Source organism: Oncorhynchus tshawytscha, linkage group LG10 (genome assembly GCF_018296145.1).
Source record: "Oncorhynchus tshawytscha isolate Ot180627B linkage group LG10, Otsh_v2.0, whole genome shotgun sequence".
NCBI classification, from domain to species: Eukaryota; Metazoa; Chordata; class Actinopteri; order Salmoniformes; family Salmonidae; genus Oncorhynchus; species Oncorhynchus tshawytscha.
In genome coordinates, this window is record NC_056438.1 from 61519296 (window position 1) to 61545118 (window position 25823).

The 25823-nt window shown below is 43.9% G+C and overlaps 1 protein-coding gene across 2 annotated transcripts in view; it reads right to left on the reverse strand.

Annotated features, from left to right (window-relative positions):
* LOC112260578 (adenylate cyclase type 1-like) overlaps positions 1–25614 on the reverse strand; it is a 55566-nt gene extending 29952 nt beyond the window's left edge. For both annotated transcript variants that reach the window (XM_042328826.1, XM_042328825.1), the window contains exons 1-4: positions 24702–25614; positions 17532–17681; positions 17090–17208; positions 8167–8278 (exon numbers count right to left, since the gene is read on the reverse strand). In XM_042328826.1, coding sequence (XP_042184760.1) covers positions 8167–8278; positions 17090–17208; positions 17532–17681; positions 24702–25310 — 990 coding nt within the window. In that variant the 5' untranslated portion in view covers positions 25311–25614. The remainder of the gene's footprint in view (positions 1–8166; positions 8279–17089; positions 17209–17531; positions 17682–24701) is intronic.
* Positions 25615–25823: the final 209 nt, after the last annotated feature.

A 25823-nucleotide genomic window follows, 5' to 3' on the forward strand; every position in this document is an offset into this window, starting at 1 on the left:
AGTCAACTGTAAGTGCTGTTATAGTGCAGTGGAAAAGTCTAGGTGCAACAACGGCTCAGCCGCGAAGTGGTAGGCCACATAAGCTCACAGAAAGGCACTGCCGAGTGCTGAAGTGAGTAACGCATAAAAACATCTCCTTGGTTGCAACACTCACCAGTGAGTTCCTAACTGCCTCTGGAAACAACGTCAGCCCAAAAACTTTTTGTCCGGAGCTTCATGAAATGGATTTCCATGGCCGAGCAGCCACACACAAGCCTAAGATCACCATGCGCAATGACAAGCGTCGCCTGGAGTGGTGTAAAGCTCACCGAAATAGGACTCTGGAGCAATGGAAACATGTTCTCTGGGGTGATGAATCACACTTCACCATCTGGCAGTCCAACGGCTGAATCTGGGTTGGGCAGATGCCAGGAAAATGCTACCTTCCCCAATGCATAGTTCCAACTGTAAAGTTTGGTGGAGGAGGAAAAATGGTCTGGGGCTATTTTTTTTCATGATTTAGCTAGGCCCCTTAGTTCCAGTGAAGGGACATTTTAACGTGACAGCATACAATGACATTCTAGACGATTCTGTGCTTCAAACTTTGTGGCAACAGTTTGGGGTAGGACCTTTCCTGTTTCATCATGACAATGCGCCCATGCACAAAGCGGGGTCCATACAGAAATGGTTTGTTAAGATCGGTGTGAAAGATCTTGACTGGCCTGCACAGAGCCCTGACCTTAACCCTATCGAACAACTTTGAGATGAATTGGAACACCGACTGCGAGCATGTCCTAATCCCCCAACATCAGTGCCCGATCTCACTAATGCTCTTGTGCCTGGAAGCACATCCCCGCATTCCCCCATGACTTTGGAATGAGATGTTGGACGAGCAGGTGTCCACATACCTTTGGTCATGTAGTGTAGCTACTGCACTAATAGGCTAAGCCACCTACCAGGAAATATCCATAAACCTACATGACCTCAGTAGTTGGGAAGACAGATATAGGGAAGACAGATCTAGCTAGATGCAAAATGAGCATCCCATCCAAAAGAGAGGTGCAAACAATCTGCTAGTAAAGATTCCTAAACCTACACCACTATATGTACCCACATGGGAACACACCTAAACTACATCTTTTTAATATAAACAATCACAAACAATTATGTGAGCAACCAGGGGTGAAACCAGATTGAAACTAGGGTGAAACCAAGGTATAACATCCATGGTCGGGGGATATCTTAGGGCCAAGACAGTGAGGGTATAACAGGTGGTGGGATATATAGAGCCTGGCTATAGATAGGCTTTAGTGGGTAAATAGAGGCTGGAGCTGTGGACAGAAAAGCCCTGGTGCTTAGAAAGGCTCCTCCTCTCCTCTCAGTCCTCTCTCTGTGCTGTGCTGCTTCTCTTCTCCTGTCCATGTGTTAGTTCATCTGATCTACCTAGTGAGCTAGGGCTTAGGAGGCTGATTCAAACCCAAGCCATGCAGGATTACTCTGGCCCTATCACGTGACCATACCCCCCATGAGCAATCTATACAGCCATAATGTACAGAGTAGAGGTCGACCGATTATGATTTTTCAACGCCGATGCCGATACCGCTTTATTGGAGGACCAAAAAAAGCCAATAAAAAAAAATGGTATTTGTAATAATGACAGTTACAACAATACTGAATTAACACTTATTTTAACTTAATATAATACATCAATAAAATCAATTTAGCCTCAAATAAATAATTAAACATGTTCAGTTTGGTTTAAATAATGCAAAAACAAAGTGTTGGAGAAGAAAGTAAAAGTTCAATATGTGCCATGTAAGAAAGCTAACGTTTAAGTTCCTTGCTCAGAACATGAGAACATATGAAAGCTGGTGGTTCCTTTTAACATAAGTCTTCAATATTCCCAGGTAAGAAGTTTTAGGTTGTAGTTATTATAGGAATTATAGGACTATTTCTCTCTATACCATTTGTATTTCATTAACCTTCGACTACTGGATGTTCTTATAGGCACTTTAGTATTGCCAGTGTAACAGTATAGCTTCCATCCCTCTCCTCGTCCCTACCTGGGCTCGAACCAGAAACACAATGACAACAGCCACCCTCAAAGCAGCGTTACCCATCGCTCCACAACATGAAATCGGAGAGAGAGACAGACAGACAGACAGACAGACAGACAGACAGACAGACAGACAGACAGACAGACAGACAGACAGACAGACAGACAGACAGACAGACAGACAGACAGACAGACAGACAGACAGACAGACAGACAGACAGACAGACAGACAGACAGACAGACAGACAGACAGACAGACAGACAGACAGACAGACAGACAGACAGACAGACAGACAGACAGACAGACAGACATATGGGGAGAAGAAGAGAAGGGGACAGATATACAGATACACACTTTAGAACACACACATGTATATAGACTCTTGTTGGTGTTTAGGGGTTAATGGGGTTAATGTTTACATCCAGATCCTAACTGTTACATGTCCCCTCCCTCTTCAAGATGACAGGGCGTAGTAGAGAATGTCATCAAGACAAGACGGCCTGGCCATGGCCCTAGCCCATCAATATTGTGTTATATTGATCTGTGTCATTGTGTCAATGACAACATAGGAAACACAAACATAAAGCGCCTTAATAGGACATTGGACCACCACGAGCCGCTGGAGCCATCAGAACAGCTTCAATGGACCTTGGCATAGATTCTACAAGTGTCTGGAACTCTATGGGAGGGATGTGACACCATTCTGCCACGAGAAATCATTTGGTGTTTTGTTGATGGTGGTGGAAAACGTTGTCTCAGGCGTCGCTCCAGAATCTCCCATAAGTGTTCAACTGGGTTGAGATGCGGTGACACATACACACACACACACACACGTTAAAAATTCTTTAAACGCTCTGCCTAATCTCGCTCCGCCTTATCTTAGCTCTGCATTATCTCAGCTCACTGGTCACCATAGCAACACCCACCCGTAGCAAGCGCTCCAGCAGGTATATCTCACTTGTCATCCCCAAAGCCAACACCTCCTTTGGTCGCCTTTCCTTCCAGTTCTATGCTGCCAATGACTGGAATGAATTGCAAAAATCACTGAAGTTGGAGACTTATATCTTATCTTAGCTCCGCCTTATCTCAGCTCACTGGTCACCATAGCAACACCCACCTGTAGCACGCGCTCCAGCGGGTATATTTCTGGTTTCTGGTTTCACCCTGGTTGCTCACCTGATTGTTTGTGATTGTTTCTATTAATTTTAAGCATTAGCTGTCAGAGCAGCTGTACACAACCCATCTGTAAATAGCCCATCCAACCAACTATCTACCTCATCCCCATATTTGTTTTTCTGCTCTTTTACACACCAGTATTTGTACTTGCATATATCACTCCAGTGTTAATTGCTAAATTGTAATTACTTCTCCCCTATTGGAGTATTTATTGCCTTACCTCCTTACTTCATTTGCACACACTGTATACAGAGTTTTCTATTGTGTTATTGACTGCATGTTTGTTTATCCCATGTGTAACTCTGCGTTGTTGTTTTTGTTGCACTGCTTTGCTTTATGTAGGCCAGGTCGCAGTTGTAAATGAGAACTTGTTCTCAACTGGCAAACCTAGTTAAATAAAGGTGTTCTCAACTGGCAAACCTAGTTAAATAAAGGTGTAATGAATAAAACATTTTTTTTTAAGTATTCTCTTTTCCGGCCACTCTTTCAAAGTCAGATTTTAATTGCTTAATTAACTCAGGAACCACACCTGTGTGGAAGCCCCTGCATTCAATATACTTTGTACCCCTCATTTACTCAAGTGTTTCCTTTATTTTGTCAGTTACTTGTAGGCCAGTCCCTTCCCTAAGGACGCTATGTGACATGGGACTGCTGTGCTCAGCTGTGTCCAATGGCTTCTCTGACACTCTACTCATTTACACAATGATGATAATGTGTGTGTGGTGTGTGTGTGTGTGTGTGTGTGCATGTGTGTGTGTGTGTGTGTGTGTGTGTGTGTGTGTGTGTGTGTGTGTGTGTGTGCGTGTGCGTGTGCGTGTGCGTGTGCGTGTGTGTGTGTGTGTGTGAACCAAAAAGGAGCTCTGACTTGTTGAAATAATCATAATCCAAAAGGTCAGAGGAAGAAATATCAAAGCGTCCAACAAAAAATGGAAGCCCACCAATAAGCGGAGGGAACAGAGGGAGAGAGGAACAGCATGGGGAAGAATGACACCGTTCAGGGACTCAAGCTGCTGTGAGCCGGTCTAAGAGCTCAGATGCAAAGAGGCGTTAAGAGAAGAGAGGAAGAGAGAGGAAGAGAGAAAGGGAGAGAAGAGAGAGGGGGGAATAAAAAGCTGTGTGAAACTACAATGGAAACTGAGGAAAACACACACATGCACACATGCTCACATACGCACGCACACACAGGCATGCACACACACACACACACACACACACACACACACACACACACACACACACACACACACACACACACACACACACACACACACACACACACACACACACACACACACACACTTCAAGCCAGAACCATTCAAATGAATTGCATAATATTGCTGTATTAATCAGCCCTGAGTGTGTCTCTTTCTGCACAGAGACTGTTGTTTCAGGTTCTGTCTTGATGGAGAAAAACTAAACAGAGAGAAACAGTGTTTAAACAGTGCTAGAGCAGGAGGGGGATGGGTGAAAAAGTGGAATGTGTTTCTTCATCACAAGCTAATTGTATTTTTCCTAACCCTCGAGACCTGATCACAAAAAAAACTCCAAGTTATGGGCTATGATAGGGCCTGGAGTTGTTCCTAATCAGGTCACATGATTAAGGAAAAACAAAAGGCCCAATGGGTTACAAATGTGTTATGAAGTCATCATTTAGGTTAGGTGCCCTTCAAATAAAGGAGTACCCCATTGTTTAAGACAGAATGGCTTAAACAAATTAAGAGTAATGGTATTTTTAAAAACTTATATTTTGACACAATCACAGAGCAACATCAGTTCACCTTAAGGCGCAAGGAGGGCAGTGAAGGAGAAGCTGTGACAGAAGACAGCATAATTCAGTCTGTTTACAGCACAGGTTACAAAGAGACTGAGACCGCAAGGGAAGTGGGATCAAGCACAGCGCAGGGTAAATATTTTACAAGACTGAAGTCAAATAACACTAAGTTATTACTCATTTGCATTGTGCATGTCTCAGGGAGAGAGAGGGGAGGAGGGGGAGATAGAATGGGGTGGGGAAAAAAGAAGTGTGAGAAGTTAGGGAGAAGGAGAGGAGAGCACAAGGGAGGGGAGAGGAGAGCACAAGGGAGGGGAGAGGAGTAAAAGAAAGACAGGCGAGCGGTAGGAGAGAAAGAGAAGAGAGGAGGAGTTGCTAAGGCAGGACATTTGGAGAGAACGCTGCGTTCCTGGCCCACTACCACGGCGGATAGCCAACAAGTCCAACGGTTGGACAGGTGGTGTAGGGATGGTGTGGGGACGGGCAAGGACTGGCGCGCTGAGACGCTGCCTGGTGGACATGTGGAATCGCCCGCTCATCGTCTGGAATAGGGAGAGACAGCGTGTGTGTGTGTGAGTGTGTATGTGTGTGTGCTGTGGCAAGGCAGGATGAGTCACTTGCACTGCCACTTATTGCCAGCCTGGATCACAGTGACTGGGGCTATGGGTCAGGACACAGGGTGGAACCTCTGGTGAGGGAGTTTAAGTCGGGGGACAACTGTCAGTGTGACACAGCCACTGGGGAGATGGAAGTGTGAAAATGTGATAGCTGCAATGCAATACACAATAGTTTATGAGAAATAGCTTAAAGCTCGATTTAAAATGCGGTCGCACATGTCGGTATTTATTTACAATGTACTGTACCTACAGGCTGGCCATGACCTTCTTCTGAATAACTGGTAAGACATACAGTAATGTAAACCAAGGCATTGTGATATATCAAATCAAATATGGAATAATGACAAAATAACCAATGTCACAATGACTTCTAGAAATTCCCTTTTACTATCTTGACTGCCATTCATCACTTTTAGAAAAACTACAGTTGTCTTGTCCGATTCTGTTTTAATGCATGTAAACAAACAGACCTTTGTTCTATAAAAGCAAAAAATGTTTGGTTGTAACCCAGTGGATTAAGGGATTGCACAGGCATGTGCACAGTGTAAGTAATGGGGGCCAGATTACAGAGAGATGTGAGAAAATGATCTGCTGGGTGTGTGTGAAAGGGTGGGGGTCTGAACCCTCTAACTCTAACACAACAAATACATGTGTCAGCCTAATATCAAGGTCTGGAATTCCCTGTAGAAGAGAAGGGATGGGTTGAGGCTACTACAGTAACGATGCCTGTTGTGAGACCTGAATCTTAGAATTGATTCCACATTTGCATTTTCCCTGATTGTAAGAATATCAATGATAATCGAACAATCTAAATAGGCCAAAACAAGGTGAAGTACTAAAGTGTAAAGGCTTTTTGTTGTTGCATGGACTTTCAAGGCACCAACATAGCAAGAGAGATGCTAAGAATGGAATACTGTATATTGACAGATGGACCATGCAAATATTGGGAAAGATTGGGACAGATATACAGTAACTTAGTCCACTATTAGTCCACTTTCCCCTCCCCTTTACTCAGTTCATTCAGACTATCACAGAGGAGACATAGGAGCTTTAGTCAGGGGTAAATCTGGGATGGATTAAGAGTCCTGTCATCTCTTTCTCAGATGAGAGTGCGTATAATCATATTAAAAATCACATGGGGCCCTGATGTTCCTGATGACATCCTACTAAGCTGTAATGATAGCTGCGAGAGCCAGTCGACTGTATCCCACATCCTTAAATGAAGACAGACACTATCCATATGGCTGTGGGTCAAAACCTGACCGAAGCCTACACAGACCAGGGAGCAAAAGGACAGTCCCCTGGTCTAACACAAACTGAAAACATTAGAAAATTGTAGGTTGAAGGCATTGTTGAAGGCAGATAGCGCATCAATTCCGCCTGCATTGATCAGTCTCATATCTCGCAAAGGGTAAAGATTAAAAATAGTTTCGGACTCAACATGCTGTCACAAATGTTGAAAATATGACTTAGGTGACAGTGTCTGCTGAACCCCATTTCTGCCTCAAAACAGTCCATCTAAAACAATACATCTCTATAATGTTTACGTTTTTTGGTTTAGGTTGAAGATACCCAGGTTAGTACAAGTTATGATTCCATGCGCTGTAGCTAACTAGCATATTTGGTTCAACTGTTAAAAATTCTTCCTCATTTATGCAAAACCTTATGGGATATTAGAATCCTCTAGTCTTAACCTTTGTCATTCTCAACCTAGTTTTGGAGAGAAAATCCTAGTCACACCATTTTTTATCTAGCAAAGGAGTTTTGTGTTTCAACAAGCAGTATTTTCTGAAGATTGACAATGTTCATGAACGCTAGCTTAAATCTGTCCAACATTAGCTTGCTAGCTGAGCCAGTCACACTTTCATATAGAACGAATGGGATGCTGCTAACCAACGAGCTACCCTGTGCTGCACACACAATGCCGAATGCTTCCACCAAAAGCTAGCTAGCTAGCCACTTTAGTAGCTAGTATTATTATGACTTTTCGTCTGTTTTCATGAAGCAGCTGCCTGTTCTGCTGCGAGTCTTCGTAGTAGCCTCCTGAGTCAGCTGCTGCTGCATTTAGCTGACCCAATGTCACAACATAGCGATCGCGGCACAACATGCTGATCTACGAATTGATTTCTGATAACATTCCCTCTTACTTTTGGGGCAGCATGTCTACAACTTGATGGTAATTAAACAAACCAAGCAAGCTGTTTAGCTTTCAATAAGGTAGAGCTAGCTGGCAAAACTGTAAGCTAGCTACAAGTTCTTCTGTGATAAGTCATGAATAAACCTTCAACATCTTCCTCAATGATAAAGCAGCAAATTACTGAAATCCATGTGTCAAATTCCAAATGACCACAGTACATGACTTGGTGTTAGCACTTCAACAATAGGCACTAGGGTATCATGTAGATAAGGATGGACCACGTGACTGTATAGCAACTGAACAACACCTTGACCATGCCAGCATGTCTAGGAGCCATTCTATGGAACAGAGTGAGAATGATAGTAAGTTCCATATGTGTCCAGCAGTAGACAGCCAGAGAGAGGGAGGACAGGAAAACTGTAGACTCACTGTGGCCAGCTCATCAAACTTCCCAAAGAGCTCGTTGAGTAGTTTGACCAGTTCCTGGGCTGTACACTGGGACGCCAGACTGGTGAACCCCACGATATCAGCAAACAGGATACTGGGAGAGAGAAGGAGAAATAGTTACATACAAGCTATTTTTTATTTAACATTCATTTAACGAGGCAAGTCATTTAAGAACAAATTCTTATTTTCAATGACGGCCTACCGGGAAACAGCGGGTTAACTGCCTTGTTCAGGAGCAGAACAACAGATTTTTACCTTGTCAGCTCGGGGATTCTATCCAGCAACCTTTCGGTTACTGGCCCAACACTCTAACCACTAGGCTACCTGCCACCCCATGCTAAGTCAGACTGTCTCATTGGATTTGTTAAATTACATTTAGAAAGCAACGCCAAAGTGGAAGTGAGTGAGCATTGTCTCTATTCATAATGTGTTTTCCTCCAATCAATCAAACGTTGTGATTAAACGAACCGTGACAGCCAATGAGATGATCCCTGTTCTGTTCCACTGACTGACTGGCAGTGAAGTCAAGCAGATGAACTCAGAATAGAAACATGGATAATTCTTCCCTAGATCATTCTCATAGGAATCAAAGCAGAGCCATGCCCTGTTAGGAACTAGACAGAAATATAAATACATCTCAACCCTTAGACAAACTAACTAGATGAGTAGATATTATAAGCAGACACAACTCATATAGGGCCCAAAGTTTGTCTTGACTGGGGAAAACTCTAGCCCCTAGTTACATGGTGTAACAGGTCCTTAAGGGGACCTAACAACATGAATATGTATCTGTTCAGACCTGAGAAGCTTAGTTATCTTGTATGGAATTGTCTGCTGGGGGAGCAGGGGAGGTGTGGTAAGGGGATAATTCGTCTTCATCTACAGATGAAGGTTGACCATACTACTTTGCATGTCTGTGTTTAAGGCTCTTGTGGTCGAAGTGCCCTGCTGTCTTTCTTTGGGATGGACTTTTCACAGTGTGACAAAGCATGGACACACACACATACACACACACATACACACACACACATACACACACACAGCGTGTCCCTCCAGCGTGACGATCTGTGAGCTGCTAAATGCCAGTTTGTCATATCCCAGATGTCAATGTAATGAACTGCAATGGATTCAATTTACTGTGATTGTTTTAATTGGAAGCCATCTACGAGCAGCAAACATTTGGAGTGAGAACTTGAAATATTGAGCTCATGGTGAAACATGAGCTGTGGTTAAACAGCAATTTTAATGCAGCTCCAGTCTTATCCCACAAACCTAAATAGCACCAACCCCCAGCTCCCACCCCAAAACCCACCCCAGACACAAAATGAATTGCCTCTTAAGGACATGAACGTTTTCTGAATCAAACAAATCATCCTATTAGGGTCATTTATGTGAGTCGATGTTATTAGCCAAATGTTGAATATTGTCCTCCCCCAGTGCCCCATCACCAGGCCAGGCAGACATAGTTGACCTTCCCATAGTTGACCTTCCATCATGTCCCCCACCCAGATCTCATCTCATCTCATTCCAGGGACCATCTCTTCTCTCTCCCTATTATACTAATGTGTGGCGAGGTTAGGAGCTGCTGTGACAGCAAAAACTAACACATTTCTGTTTTATCAAGTGTATAATGGACCAATAAAGATTATATTTTATTGTAATGTCACCAAGTCCCTCTGAAGCAGTCAGGCGCTAGCTGGAACTAGACCCACACAGCAACCCAGAGGGGGTCAAGCCTAGAGGTCCCTCAGGGGTGGAGTGTGTGTGTGTGTGTGTGTGTGCATGCGTGCGTGCTTGCGTGAAGTAGTTGTTGACATCAAGGCTCTTGTAAAGAGAAGGAAAGAAACATTCTGCTTGAGGAGGTGGCGTGTGTTGGGCGCAGCGACTGATCAATGCCACCTTGAGCAGAGGGTCCCTGGCTGGATAATGCTGTTAAATCCCTGTGTGAGAGGACAGGTGGCATGTGGTGCCGTGACACACACACACACACACACGACACATCATCAACAGGCATAAAGCCCCCAGAGGGCCCTGCTCTAGGAACACTAGACCTGTCAGGTGTGACAAGAATGTGTCAGGTGGGATTCAGGAGACGACTGTGACGCAACCTGTCTGTCTGTCTGGGATTACGCAACAATAGCAGACTGTCAGCAGGCTTGGGCATGTTGCAGTAGTGGTGCATGGGTAAACTCAATGGGGAAGATAATCCAGAAAAAAGCCATGTTTAAACCTGTGTTCTGATAATTGCATTGTTTTCTTTATTACTCATTAGTTCTTACACCACCTTGACAACATGGTGACAACAGTCACACAGTGACAGAGTAAATTCAATATCACATTTTTTATTTTTTATTATATATTATTTATTTATTTCCTTTTGTTTATTTTGTATTGTTTATTAGTTCTTTTTTCATTTGAATTTTATTTGTACATTTTTTTAGTTTATGATTTAATTTTACTTCAGTTTATTTAGTAAATACCTTTTAAATACTTGTTTGTTAAAACTGCATTGTTGGTTAAGGGCTTGTAAGTAAGCATTTCACTGTAAGGTCTACTACACCTGTTGTATTCGGCGCAAGTAACAAATAAAATTTGATTTGATTTGTTTCATCGCAAAACCAGAGAGAAACATCTATCCGGTGAAGTCCACAAAACCAGAGAGAAACATCTATCCGGTGAAGTCCACAAAACCAGAGAGAAACATCTATCCGGTGAAGTCCACAAAACCAGAGAGAAACATCTATCCGGTGAAGTCCACAAAACCAGAGAGAAACACGGTGAAGTCCACAAAACCAGAGAGAAACATCTATCCGGTGAAGTCCACAAAACCAGAGAGAAACATCTATCCGGTGAAGTCCACAAAACCAGAGAGAAACATCTATCCGGTGAAGTCCACAAAACCAGAGAGAAACATCTATCCGGTGAAGTCCACAAAACCAGAGAGAAACATCTATCCGGTGAAGTCCACAAAACCAGAGAGAAACATCTATCCGGTGAAGTCCACAAAACCAGAGAGAAACATCTATCCGGTGAAGTCCACAAAACCAATACAATTACATGACCTACAGCATGGTAAAGCAAGTCAATGTGTTAGACGTTTTTAAACTCCTAAACTACTATGTATTTAGAACCACGGAGAGCTACCGCAAGTCGCAAAGAATCTAGGAGCTGCCTCCACTATTCCAGCACCATTTCAACTTCAACATTTCAACATCATCAAATCACCTCTGCTTAGTGTAATACAGTGACAACTTAAATATACCAAAAAGGATTTAGTGTAATTAACTTAAGCTAAATATCACATGGCTGTCCATGGTGCTGATTTCTGTGTGTAGACCTGTGTGTGTATACACACATGTGCGCAAGTAGAAAAAACATGTTTACTCACCCAACTTGTGGAGGAATGCTATGCCAACCTCTCTTTCATGTTGCCAAAACATCTATGACTCCTGTCACAGAGTAGTGCACGCTTTTAGTATTTGTTGTCCTAGACCACTTTGCTAAAATACTTGCTTGCTTTACTTCCTTTCATGGGCAATGATGAGACAGCTAGTTAACATTAGCCTACATCTAACTTAGTTAGGTACATATTGATAAAACAATTGTTTTGGCCTTACTGCAATTAGCCCATACAAAAGCATTGAATAACAGATTCACTACATGGTAAAACAGATAGTTCCGAAAAAGGGCCTTCAGGCGAGTCTTGTGAGGCCTGTGGGCGTCTTAAAGCAGGCCAAACCGTTCAGATGCTACAGGTGATTCTGTGAGAAGACAGATTTTCAGGGTGTCTCATGGTGTGACAAACACCGCTCTGGCTTTGTCACCTTTCACTGCAGATGCGGAAGTGCGACATCGGCGAATGCAGTGGAATGCATTCGCCATTTGTATTGTATTTTTGTATTATGCTAACTAGATATCCTCGGGGGCCCGGGTATCTATTTTAGGGGGTTAATGCTACGGGCTTGTCATACTAAATGTCATTCCTTCGTTGGCCAGACAGGATCAGATACATGGACTACAGATACTGAAACAGAGGGACGCCGTTTCGCTTACTGAGATTCTTTCTCTGGTTGAAACATTCAGCTACTTGCGAATTACGAAAGAGACAGACGGTTGGTTTGTAGGCTGCAAGGATAAAGCAAGCCTCTTTTGGTAGGATGAGGCAGATGGCATTCTTTGCTGACTGGATAATGCTACTGAGATATTTTTTTTTGCTGTTATCACATTGTTAGTTCGCAAACAGGCAAACAGGTCTGATGCATTGCTTTCCTAATTTTCTTTGCATCTCTACTTTCCTCTCTTTCTTTCCCAGTATAATTCTGCACACACCAGTGCATATTCTCTCCCTTATATTCTCCCTCTCCTCAGTGCAACAGAAACAGACACACACAGATTAATGTGCTGTAAATTGAGAGATGAATAAATACAATCTCATTTGAAAGCATCTATGAAATTAGACTATACAGTATTACATTATCTAGTTCACAAAGCAGATGCCCATATCAAGAAGACTTACACTATGGCTGGCATTTCATGTGTGGTTATGTTCTGTTACATATTATGGTTTTACTTAGTAAAGGGCAACTCCGCCACTTTTCAACCTCATATGAATTATCTCCAGCACCAAGCAAGTGTCTACATATGTGAAAATGGCACATTTCTAAGTTTTATAGAAACAAATACTGTAATTAAAGCGAAGAAAATACCCTCCCTCTTGCTAGAAACACATTGCAGGTTTTGAAAATGATTGTTTTTCTTACTTTGAATCCTACCCTGTGATGGCACAGAGAAGCACTTTTTATGTTTTTACCACAGATCATAGAAACGCACCATTTTCACATTATGTAGACACTGGTTTGGTGCTGGAGATAATTCATATTTGAGGTTGAACAGTGGCGGAGTTGCCTTTAATTTTGGCAACGCATCATATTTTAATTGTTTTATTTTTAAGGTTATTAGTACTGTATAATATTTAAGTGTTTAGTAACTTCCCACACCATGCCCACAATCTCGTCTACAGAGATTGTCCAGATAGACAGATCATCTACAGAGATTGTCCAGGTAGACAGATCATCTACAGAGATTGTCCAGGTAGACAGATCATCTACAGAGATTGTCCAGGTAGACAGATCATCTACAGAGATTGTCCAGGTAGACAGATCATCTACAGAGATTGTCCAGGTAGACAGATCATCTACAGAGATTGTCCAGGTAGACAGATCATCTACAGAGATTGTCCAGGTAGACAGATCATCTACAGAGATTGTCCAGGTAGACAGATCATCTACAGAGATTGTCCAGATAGACAGATCATCAGCAGAGATATTGCTCCCTGTGTACTCACCTAAGATTGTACTTTTCTATCCCACATATTGCATGACTTTGTACAAAACCAAAATTATTGTAATTTAGCAAAAATGTAGATTTATTTTCATCAGATAACATTATTTACACGTCTAATGATGTTTTTATAATCATTCAGTTTATATTTTGCTATGATTGTTGGTTTTTCCAAAAGTTTCCAAAAGTTTCTACTTGGGGGTCAAAACCAACCCCCGTTGGTAATCTATGCACAGTATGTAAAATATGTTGGTAGTATGAGGGTTAATGATCTGATTTATTTGAAATCAAATGACGCCCACAGTTGTGGAAGATAATAATAAAGTATTGACTAAACTGCTGTAATATTGTTTACTTTGCAGTTACTGCCCACCCAAATCCTATCATCCACCCCCTGCAATATGCTTGGATCTCTTATAATGGATCGTCAGTGGGCACTAACTGCATGTGAATAAGGCCTACAGTAAAGCCCTTTGGTGCAGTGAGAGGCGTAGTGCAATCAGAAGCACTCCATTGAGATGTGTCCATGCTTAACCACCACACACACACAGTTTTATGCAATACAGTTTAGTCTCCACTGTAGAGGCTTAATTCCGAGGCTAAGCAAACTTCCCACCGAACACCTCAATGCCCCAACGCCCCTCTGACAACATAAAGGAAGAGAGAGGGAGGAGAGAGAGAGATGGAGAGAGGGGGCTCGGGGAGAGAGATGGAGAGAGGGGGCTCGGGGAGAGAGAGATGGAGAGAAGGGGCTCTGGAAGAGAGGGGGCTCGGGGAGAGAGGGGGCTCGAGGGAGAGAGAGATGGAGAGAAGGGTCTCGGGGAGAGAGATGGAGAGAGGGGGCTCAGGGAGAGAGAGATGGAGAGAGGGGGCTCGGGGAGAGAGATGGAGAGAGGGGGCTCGGGGAGAGAGATGGAGATAGGGGCTCGGGGAGAGAGATGGAGAGAGGGGGCTCGGGGAGAGAGAGATGGAGAGAAGGGGCTCTGGAAGAGAGGGGGCTCGGGAGAGAGGGGGCTCGAGGAGAGAGAGATGGAGAGAAGGGTCTCGGGGAGAGAGATGGAGAGAGGGGGCTCAGGGAGAGAGAGATGGAGAGAGGGGGCTCGGGGGAGAGAGATGGAGAGAGGGGGCTCGGGGGAGAGATGGAGATAGGGGGCTCGGGGAGAGAGATGGAGATAGGGGGTGGGGAGAGAGAGATGGAAAAAGGGGCAGGGAGCAAGAGAGAGATGGAGAGAAGGGGCGGGGGACAGTGAGATGGATAGACGGGGTGGGGGAGAGTGAGATGAAGAGAGGATGAGGGGAGAGAGAGATGGAGAGAGTATGAGGGGAGAGAGATGGAGAGAGGGGGCGGGGGACAGTGAAATGGAGAGAGGGGGCGGGGGGGATAGTGAGATGGAGAGAGGGGGCAGGGGGACAGTGAGATGGAGAGAGGGGGCAGGGGGATAGTGAGATGGAGAGAGGGGGCGGGGGCTAGTGAGATGGAGAGGGGGCGGGGGATAGAGAGATGGAGAGAGGGGGCGGGGGGTAGTGAGATGGAGAGAGGGGGATAGAGAGGGGGCGGGGGATAATGAGATGGAGAGAGGGGGCGGAGGGATAGAGAGAGAGATGGAGAGAGGGGGCGGAGGGATAGTGAGATGGAGAGAGGGGGGCGGGGGAAAGAGAGAGATGGAGAGAGAAGACGGGGACAGGGGGAAGGTGTAAACAAATTACTTAGACATCAAAGCTGGTTAATCATATGAAAGCAGATCCGCCCACAAACCTCTAATTGATCACTGGCTGTTTGTTTACTGGACAGGGAGGGAGGGAGGGAATACGGAGGGAGGGAGGGAATACAGAGGGAGGGAGGGAGGGAGGGAATACAGAGGGAGGGAGGAATACAGAGGGAGGGAGGGAATACAGAGGGAGGGAGGGAATACAGAGGGAGGGAGGGAGGGAGGGAGGGAGGGAGGGAGGGAGGGAGGGAGGGAGGGAGGGAGGGAGGGAGGGAGGGAGGGAGGGAGGGAATACAGAGGGATGAGGGAGGGAGGGAGTGAATACGGAGGGATGAGGGAGGGAGTGAATACAGAGGGATGAGGGAGGGAGTGAATACAGAAATATGAGGGAGGGAGGGAGGGAGGGGGGGGGAGGGAGGGGGGGAATACAGAGGGATGAGGGAGGGAGGGAGGGAGTGAATACAGAGGGATGAGGGAGGGAGGGAGGGAGGGAGTGAATACAGAGGGATGAGGGAGGGAGGGAAATACTCCAACAAAAAAGCCCTCTGGAAGTGGAAAAGATACTGAAGTCCATGAAGAAGCACTCAGTGAACCCACTAAATAAATCGCTAGTCCCCCTCCAGCGAAACCACAGTGTATCGGCCAGTAACATTCTGTGCAAGCTAATGCTATTTGGCAAAAACTGACACCCACCACTGACTGAGACACAATTCCTCTCTGTCTGCTCACAAGAAGCTCTGCTCAATGCCAACGTAACCACTAGAATAGTAAACCCTCCAGCAAACGCAACAGCATCCCAACTCATACATGTCTATAAATCCACTGGTAATGGTAGAGTGGATTGCTAGTGGTATAAGGCTCTTTTAACTGGAGTTTAAAGCTCTAATCTAGAGGAGAAAGCGTGAGCAGGTAATATGATGCTCTTATAACTGGAGAATAAAGCTCTATTGTAGAGGACACGGAACGTGAGAATTTGAGCTCAGCCAGTAGGGGGCTTGGTTTGGCGGCCAAGGCAGGATCTTGCTTAAGAGCCGGAGGAGTCTACTGCTCACTGAGCGTTGCTTAATCCACCTTTCACTGGAACCAAGAGGAACTATGACTCCCCAGGCCATGTTTCCCTTCCCCAGGGACCCAATAAGATGTGACGCTCCCAGAAGTTGTCATGTTCACCCATGGGCCATGGCATAGTGCCCTCGGTCTGGCCAAAACATGGCGGCATCCTGACCTTGGCGTGAGTTGAGGTTGGGGGAGCGTTCACTACAACTCACGTTGTTAGTTTATTATGGTTGAAAAACTGTTTAGATTTTTGCCCACGGAACCAAAACTTGCCGGTTCTAATCCTGTGAGGGACAGTGTAGCCTTAAGCAAGGCACTGAACAGATGATGGAACTACTCTATTTAGAAACGCAATATAATATTATGCAAGTGACCTTGAGTTGGATAGGGGGTACATTTCACAGTGATAAAAAACACAGCAAGGAATGAATGTTACAATCAATCGCAATTCTGCAGTAACGATGGATTTGGATGCAGGGTCTTTCTGGGACAAAGCACTCTGTCGTAATGTTAGATTGTGTTACTCTCTCTCCATCTCTGAGTTTAGCTACATCCACAGGGCATGTTTGGTTTCCTTTTGTGGAAATATTATAACACAACCAGACAGTATTTATGCTTCTGCTTTTAGCTGAAAATGACTAAGAGGAGAAAATGTCTCAGTCTGTTAATTCATGGCTAAATGGGTCAAAGAGGGTGTAGGCAATATGTGTGGGGAGTTTTGAGTTGTTTTAAATGAACCAGTGCCAAATTTATCACCCTGACGCTGGGTTGGGAGTTCGGAGATTGGGTGGGTGTCCTACCTGACGTTGTCATGGCGTTGGATGTAGATCTTGTGGAAGATCCTTTCAGGAGGCTTCAGGAAATCTTCTTTCATCTCCATTGCCACGTTCCTTGGCAACAAACTCATCAGAAGGCGCTCCTGTGTGTGTGTGGGAGAGAGAACGAGAGAGAACGAGAGAGAGAGAGAGAGAGAGAGAGAGAGAGAGAGAGAGAGAGAAGAAGGACAGAGAGTTATACTGTATCAGACTTGAGAATAGGAGAGGAGAGAGTGTTGGTGCAGATAAGAAAAGTGAGAGACAAAAAGGTGGTGTTTCAAACAGAATTGAAAAGGTGTGTGAATGAGTCACCAAGTGTGATAAAAAAAAATGGGGGGGGGGATGAAAGGAGCCATGCATAAATGAGACATCATACACGTGATTTTAACCTTATGCCTTCTGTTAATGTGTGTGTGTGTGTTTGTACCTGTTTCTCATTCTCGTCCTCCATGCGTAGCCTCTCCTCGATGCAGTTGCGTGCCTGTAGGAAAGCCTTCCTTTGGGCTCGCTCAGTCAGGATGCGCACAAACAATCCAGACAGGTTCACACTGGTAAACAGCACTGTGTTGGCCACCAGCTACAAGCACAAACAACAAACAACACAACATTATGCCACTTAGCATATGCTTTTATCCAAAGTGACATAGGATCCCTGCAGAAATTGAATGTATGACCTTAGAGTTGCTAGTGCCACGCTCTCACTAACTAAACTACACAGGACTACGTTCTCAAGGCAAGACTGTCTTAAATAGCAAACACATGTATTGACTGTCTGATAATTGTGTAAAGTACATACAGTATGGTGATAGTGAAACTATACATTGACAGGTAGCTAGCTAACATGGCTATGCCCCCATACAATAACAATTCCCCCATCCACAGGGCACGAGTGGTCACTGAACGTTTTGATGAGCATGAAAACTATTTAAATAATATGCCACGGCAGTCTCAGTCACCAGATCTCAACCCAATTGAACATTTATGGAAGATTCTGGGGCGGCGCCTGAGACAGCGTTTTCCACCACCATCAACAAAACACCAAATGATGGAATTTCTCGTGGAAGAATGGTGTTGCATCTCTCCAATAGAGTTCCAGACACTTGTAGAATCTATGCCAAGGAGCATTGAAGCTGTTCTGGTGGCTCGTGTCCAACGCCCTATTAACACACTTTATTTTGGTGGTTCATTCATTTTGAAAGTTACCTGCATTATATCTTTAAAGGGGAAATCTGTGATTGCTACATCCATTTTTGGACTTTTAAATTCACATATACTGTATATCCATAGATTTTTAAAGAACATTAAAAAAAAAATTAAATTGTCTTATCCCATCAGAACCCCAAATATAAGCATGTTTGACCTCTTTTGTTTGAAAACCATGTAATTGAAAACAAGCACTGTATAGCCTCAAAACATGACTAAAGCTATCATGGATGGTCAGTCCATGTATCCATGTATCCATAGCTCTGTCAATGAATTGTAGAGAGGTACAATTTCCCAGTCCTATCCCTCAGTGGTGGGTTGTCCGCTTTGTTATTGTTTGAACTGCAGATTGCCCCTTTAACGCATGAAGGGCCAGGTGAAGCCGAGGTATCAGAAACCATCTGGCCTAAACACATAGCACACTGACAGACTGATGCACTGTATAGATATAGGAAGAGAGAACAGCTGTACTGTACATTCACAAACATTATTTTGAAGCCAAAAATAACGTATTTGCTTTGTCTTGTGTCATTACACATTTGGAAACATCATTGGAAGCCAGCGACACAGACAACTAAAGAGAGATTCTGTCTGGGTGAAATAGTTGAGTGTTCTGCTTCATATAGGTAGGCCATCTTCCAGCTATCACACGCCAAACTCTCCTTGGCACAGATGGGTCATTGTGTGTGTGTGTGTGTGTGTGTGTGTGTGTGTGTGTGTGTGTGTGTGTGTGTGTGTGTGTGTGTGTGTGTGTGTGTGTGTGTGTGTGTGTGTGTGTGTGTGTGTGTGTGTGTGTGTGTGTCAGCTGTGCTTCCAGCCGAGCATAGGACATGTAGGAGAGAACAACGGAACAACAGAACAACAGAGGCTGGAACAGTGAGTGTTTTCCATGTGGCTGGGCATGACTGGTCCTGGCACAGTGTGACCTTTACAACAACAAAACAAGGCCTGTACACAGAAACACACACACACAAATACACACACACTAGTCCATTAAAACTCTGGATAACCTCAGCCAGCCTTCCTCACCTGGAGCAATACTCAACATGGAATAATTTATTCCACAGACCCTGATTGGGGATTGGTCACTGGTGTTTACAAAGTCTACTGTAATATAGGTAATTGACAGAGTATGATGACTGGTGGCGAGAACAAGCATTTAGAAAACACAATACAGGCAACAGCAGCCAATGGGATAATTAGTTACACAGTACTGTACTGTGGGGTTTGTGATTGTATTTGATGAGGGCAAGCTTGATACTGTCAACCTGACTACCAACTGTTATAAACAGGGATCTGACCTGACCCCCAAGGCACAGGAAATCCATGGTCTCACAAGACTGCCATACAGACAGATGACGACCCTCAAATATCTGTGAGTGTGTTGATGGACTCTTATAACAGAAGTCAGCAAAATAAAGGCTGCAGTGACTAATCAGGAGAGGGGAAAGAAAGAGTCTAGCTCAAGTCCTTCTCTCTCTGACTGAGGCAAGGCATGGCTATTGTTGGCTTGTTTACAACACACATAGACACACTGAGGTTCTGAAGAGAAGGTGGTCTATAGGTCCTGTACGGTTACACCGCTGAGCTCATCTTCAGGATTAAGGGATTAGCTTTCCCTCCCCAGGCTGCACTCTGCTTCTGCTAGCACTGTCCTTCACACACTGTCTTCCTGGCCCACATACAGTATAGGCTACAGGCGTGAGATATTATAGGCCACATGCTAAAAAACAAAAAACACACACAACCTTAACCTGTAAGGAGAAGAACTAGAGCTGATTTGATAGAGCTCAACCTATCCAGAGAGAGAGAGAGGTAGAGAGAGAGGTAGAGAGAGAGGTAGAGAGAGAGGGAGAGAACGTGTTGAGATTGTCAAGACATTTGAGTTATTTCTGTCCTGAAATAACTTATCTAGCTTTGCAATGCCCTTTATTTAACTGTCTGGTTGTCTGGTATCTGGTTCAGATCCTCAACCTTGACCTACTTTGGTTCTGCATCAAGGATGTTTTATCCTCATCCTCTGAGGCCTAAGTGGACCAGATATTCCCTATGAAACAGAGGCATATGTGAACCCTGTCTGAACACTGTCTGTCTGCTCTCTCTGTGTGGTCCTGTTTGTTTTGTTTCACTCTGTGTTGGCGGTGTAGGATGATATGAGGTTGGGTCATATTATTAGACATATACTCTCATATTAGCTTGATTTTCTATCAGACATGGCGGCTGATCACTTGATCTCAAAGGTGAGATTCCAGTAAATCTTGGATGTGCTTCAGAACAAGTATAATAAGTGAAGAGGCTTTCCATTTTTAGATAATGTGCACTGTGTTTTCATATTTGACATAGGCAGTTACAATACATAAATGGGGAATTGTACATTTGAACGGGAGTGTGTTTTCATAGATGATCCCTATTCCCACATCTTGTGTGATATTGAAATTCATACCATAGACCCAAGTCATATCAGTCACACAGGCTATTTTGAAGTCAATGGTGTGAGACAGACACAGCTCTATAGGCTCTAGTGGGTACTGCTCATTCGCCTGCCGCTACCACTATCAGGCTTGAAACTGAGTATGCATGTCGCACATGGCTAGTCGAACGCCAAACGCTTCATTGAGACAATGTTGAAACATCAATCCATGGGGGCGAGTCAGTGGCACATTTTTATTTGTGCCGATGGAAAGCGGTTTTGACATATATTCATTGATTGATTGATTGATTTTTTTTATCGATCATTAGAATTCTTGATATCAATAATTCATTTTTTTTATTGATGATTATATTATATATATCAATAATTATATGATAATGACATTCATGAGAGCGGGATTGCATTTGCATGCTCCTACATACTGTTGCTAGTGAAAGTCTACACACCCCTTGCTGTCTTCACATTTTGCTGCCTTAAAATCATATCTAAAAAGAGATAAGTACATTTGATCATGTTCCTATAGATCTACACAAATTACTCCTCTTTTTAAAAATTGTAAGAACATTTTGGGAAAATGTTCCAAATTCATGAGAAAATATGTTTTCAATTTATTGATTGAGTATGTCTTCACAGCCCAATAGTTAATACTTGGTGGAAGCCACTTTGGCAGCCATTACAGCTGTGATTAATTTGGAATAAGATTATACTAACCTTGCACAACTCTTAGGGAATCATATCCATTATTTTTGTCAAAATGACTCAAGCTCAGTAAATTTGGTTGTGATTCACTGACAGACTACTAAACCATTCAGGAACACTCAACACCTCTTAGAAAGCCATTGTGTTGATCTTTGGCATTAGCATTTGTGTAACTGTTCTGCTGAAAAATAAAACTATGGCAAGGTTAGGTTTTCAGCAGACTATTGCAGGTTTTCCTCTAACTTTTTATCTGTCAAATGTATTTTGATGCTAACATACTCTCCAGCCCCTGCCGGAAACAAGCATACCCATAACATGATGCTGCCACCACAATATTAGTCTTATTCAAAATGAATCACTAATGATGTTTCCACTAAATATTAACTATGGCACACCATTTTTGATTTATTTTAATAAAATCTATCGATGCAAAGTGTTAAAAAAGTGTAGCAAAGTGCTTTTCTTTTTACTGATTTGCCTCATGATTTGTCAACTCGTGCACAATTTCTCTGTCCTTCACATCGGAGTGCTGCTGCAGGCTCTGTGCGTGTCTTGACCAATCAGATTCACAGAAAGGTCACACGAGCCGGGCAGGTCGCACGTGCTGGGCACAACACACAAAGCTGAAGGCTCGCTTTCCACTTTCCGCCGGCATTTATTTAGCAAGCGTGATAACACATGATGAATGCCTACAGGTCAGGCTACAGTCTCTATGTCTGCCCTGCTGTTAAGCAGTTTTATTGACAGGGGTACAAACTAATGTTTATATCTGTTTAGCTGGCATACAGGCACCCTGTAACGCCTCCTCGATGGCGTCAGCTGGAACTCTGTGTTCAGTACGTGAGTGGGGTCCCACATGACCTTTCTGGCCAGTCTGATGATGGTCTCATCAAAAAATGTCCTGGAGAGAGGAGGGAAGTGTCATGCCTATAATCTTCCTTGCAGTCTTGGTCAGTCTCAAAATGTGGGCTTTGAGCTGCACTGTCAGGTTGCCAAATCATGTAACAATGCCATAGAGTAGGATTGACTCAATTGCGGATCTATAAAAGAGGAGCATGATCTTCTGGTTGACACAATAGACCCTGTGTCGACAAATGCAAGTGCTGTTGGACGCTTGAGCACACTCTCCACACGGATGCACCAGCACAGCCCACTGTCAATGTGGACTCCCAGGTACAATGAGTTCACCTGCTCAATGTCCTCTCTGTTTACCACTATGGGGCTGTGGTCCCCAATGGACTTAGGGTCAAGGATCATCTCCTCTGTTTTTTTCACATTCAGTTGTAGGTGATGTTCATCACACCAGCTGACGAATCCTTCAATCTCTGCCCTGTGGCCAGTGGTGTCAAAGACTTTGTTTAAGAGCCTGAGGACAGCAGTGTCGTCCAATAACTTAACTACGTAGTTGTTGGGATGCCTGCAGGCGTCGTCCCCTACACAGCATGAAGCGTATAGGAGAACTTGGTGGAAGCACCATTGGCAGCCATTACAGGTGTGAATGATTTTGAATGAGATGAATCTGCTTGTTACCGGCAGGGGCTGGGAGTACTGTATGTTAAGATCAAAATGAATTTGAAAGGAGCAAAGGGCAGGTAAAACATGAAGAGGAAAATCTGCCATAGTCTTCTGAAAACCTAACACTGCCATAGTTTTATTTTCAGCGAAACAATTTTAAAAATTCTAATTCGAAAGACACAGCAGAACGGCTTTCCAAGAGGTGCTGAGTGTTCCTGAATGGTCTAGTAGTCTCAGTCCTGATCTAAATCTGCTTGAAAATCAGAGACAAGAATTGAATATTGTTGTCTGGCAATTATTCCCAAACAAATATACTGAGCTTGAGTAATTTTGGCAAAAACAATAGATATTTTGCCCTTAGAGTTGTGCAAGGTTAGTAGAATGTTATTCCAAATGATTCCCAGCTGTGATGGCGGACAAAAGTTCTTCCACCAAGTATTACCTCTGGGGTGTGAAGACATACTCAATCAATACATGCAATCAACACATTTTCATTTCTTACTTTTTAAAATTATTTTGGTTCTAAAATTTTAAAAAGAGCAGTACGTTGTGTAGATCTATAGGAAAATAATAAAATGTAATCAATTTTTTGATTCATTTTCATTGCAGCAAAATGTGAAGACTGCAAGGGGTGTGTGGACTTTCACAAGCAACTGTATGTAGGAGCATGCAAATGGAATTCAGCCCCTATGAAGGTCATTATTATATGATTATTGATATCAACAAATTCATTATTTATATAAAAAAATATTAATTATTAATATAAAATATATATAAATATATGTTAAAACGGCTTTCCACATAATGTGATATATTTTAAGATTACTCTTTTTTAACACACAAACAAACGTTAATTAATAAAATATGTAATCAGTCATCTCTCAAATGAAGGGGGTGATGACGCAATCTTTGCAAGAGGGAGGAAATCTGATTTCATTGGTCCTCAACTCGTGGCTGTCATTTCATTCATGATAAGTGAAGATAGCGATGAGTTGGCCTGCCCCGGAGCAGGTTAGTTTTGAAGGACTCCTTGCCATAGAAATGTACCTATTAAAAGGTGACACACTTTCGTATGGCCAGTTATCCCGAACTGAACTCAAGTGTTGACCAAAGTTACCTCCTCAAACCTGCTTCGTGAGATACCCCTCTGCTCTACTGTCTGTAGTGGTTATCAAAATTCTCTCCGTTCATCATCTCGCACAGCCTTGCACTTTCTATAAGCTACTGTAGAGCCGCGCAATTTCTACCAGCCTACTGTAGGCCTACATCCAGCACACGCTCGTTATAAAAAGGAAATGCATGGCTTGAGTTCACAATTGTTTCTATTCTACATAAATTTAACCATTACATATAGAAACCTAAAACATATTTAATTTAAGAATTTAACTTTGTAGGTCTTCCACAAGCGAGACATTGTAGTACGGTGTGGCTCATTTGTTAGAGCATGGCAACGCCAGGGTTGTGTGTTCGACTCCCACGGGGGACCAGTATGAAAATGTATGCACTCACTACTGTAAATCGCTCTGGATAAGAGTCTCTGCTGAATGACTGAAATGTATACGTATGAAAAGCTGCCGGTCGCTGTCCAGTTTGACGGTGCTGAACTTCATATTGACATAGGTCTACCCATTGCTTCCTCTCGCGGATGTTATCCCTAATCGGTTCTTCATAAAAGCCGTTACCCATGCCTTGAACAGTCTGGTGGTTAACTGTGTATACACACATACAAATTAGTATGCACCCACTTACCGTTCTCCATAATTTCTGCGTCTTGACAGTCACCGAGGTCGCTGTCACAATTACATGAGAGATGGCAATCATTATTCCAAACACTACTGCTAACAGAGTCCGCACGGGCAGGAGTGAGTAGGCGACGAATGTAACCAGCATGAGCTGCCACATGCCCTGCTCCGGGTTGGTCGGGGGCTCTAGCCCCACGGCTCCGAGAGAGAAGGGACAGCAGAGGAACGAGAAGGTGAAGGCGAAGAGCAAGGTCAGGTTGACGATCTGCTGGAGCTGGGTCACCTGTAGGTATTTGACGTTGGTGACAATGAAGAGGGATACGAAGACGATACAGTGGACAGGATGGGACCCCTTGGGGATGGTCAGATTGGGCCCGGAAAGCAACTCCACCACGGCCAGCGTCGATGCCATGATGATGAGCACCGCCAGGGCTTTGAGAGTGGACGTCTGCTCCAGCTTTAGGTTGTAGTTCTGGAACAGAGACTCCAGCTCCTTACAGTCGAACTCGTCCTCGCATGCGATGGTAGTCAGAGGGACGCCGGGTGGACAGTGGCTTTTCTTCCGCCGGGTTTTGACTTTCTGAAACGGAATTTCCTCCATGTCAGGGCCATTCATAAACGAGACACTGGACCACACAGCGCGCCACAGACCGACGCCGGGAAACAATCAAGCACGCAGCCGGCTAGAGGGGAGAGCGTCCCGAATCCCTATGGCTGGAAACTGGCGCACGCCACGCAGTATCCACAGGTTGAAATCTGTTGTTCGTGGAGATCAGTCACCAAGGAAACGTGCAAGCATTTTCTCCCCTTCAGGAAGACTCCAAAAAGTAGGCTCTCGGCAGCTTTTGTTTCACTCGTGCGAGGAATACAGTGTGGAAACAGACTCGAGCACACGACGGTCGAGTTCTGAATCTGACAGCTTTTCGCTAGGCTTAGATTGGATCACGCCTGCGCATTATGAAGTGGAGATAAGACACGTATTAGTAACTCAACAGATCTCCAACACAAAACAGAGATTTGAGAGGTAGCTGGCACTACAGTCCCCACACAGAGCAAATAACTATCTTTATCTGGGCTTAGTGAACTATACTGTAGCCTATTTACTGTAGTTTTAAGTGAGAGAAGTATG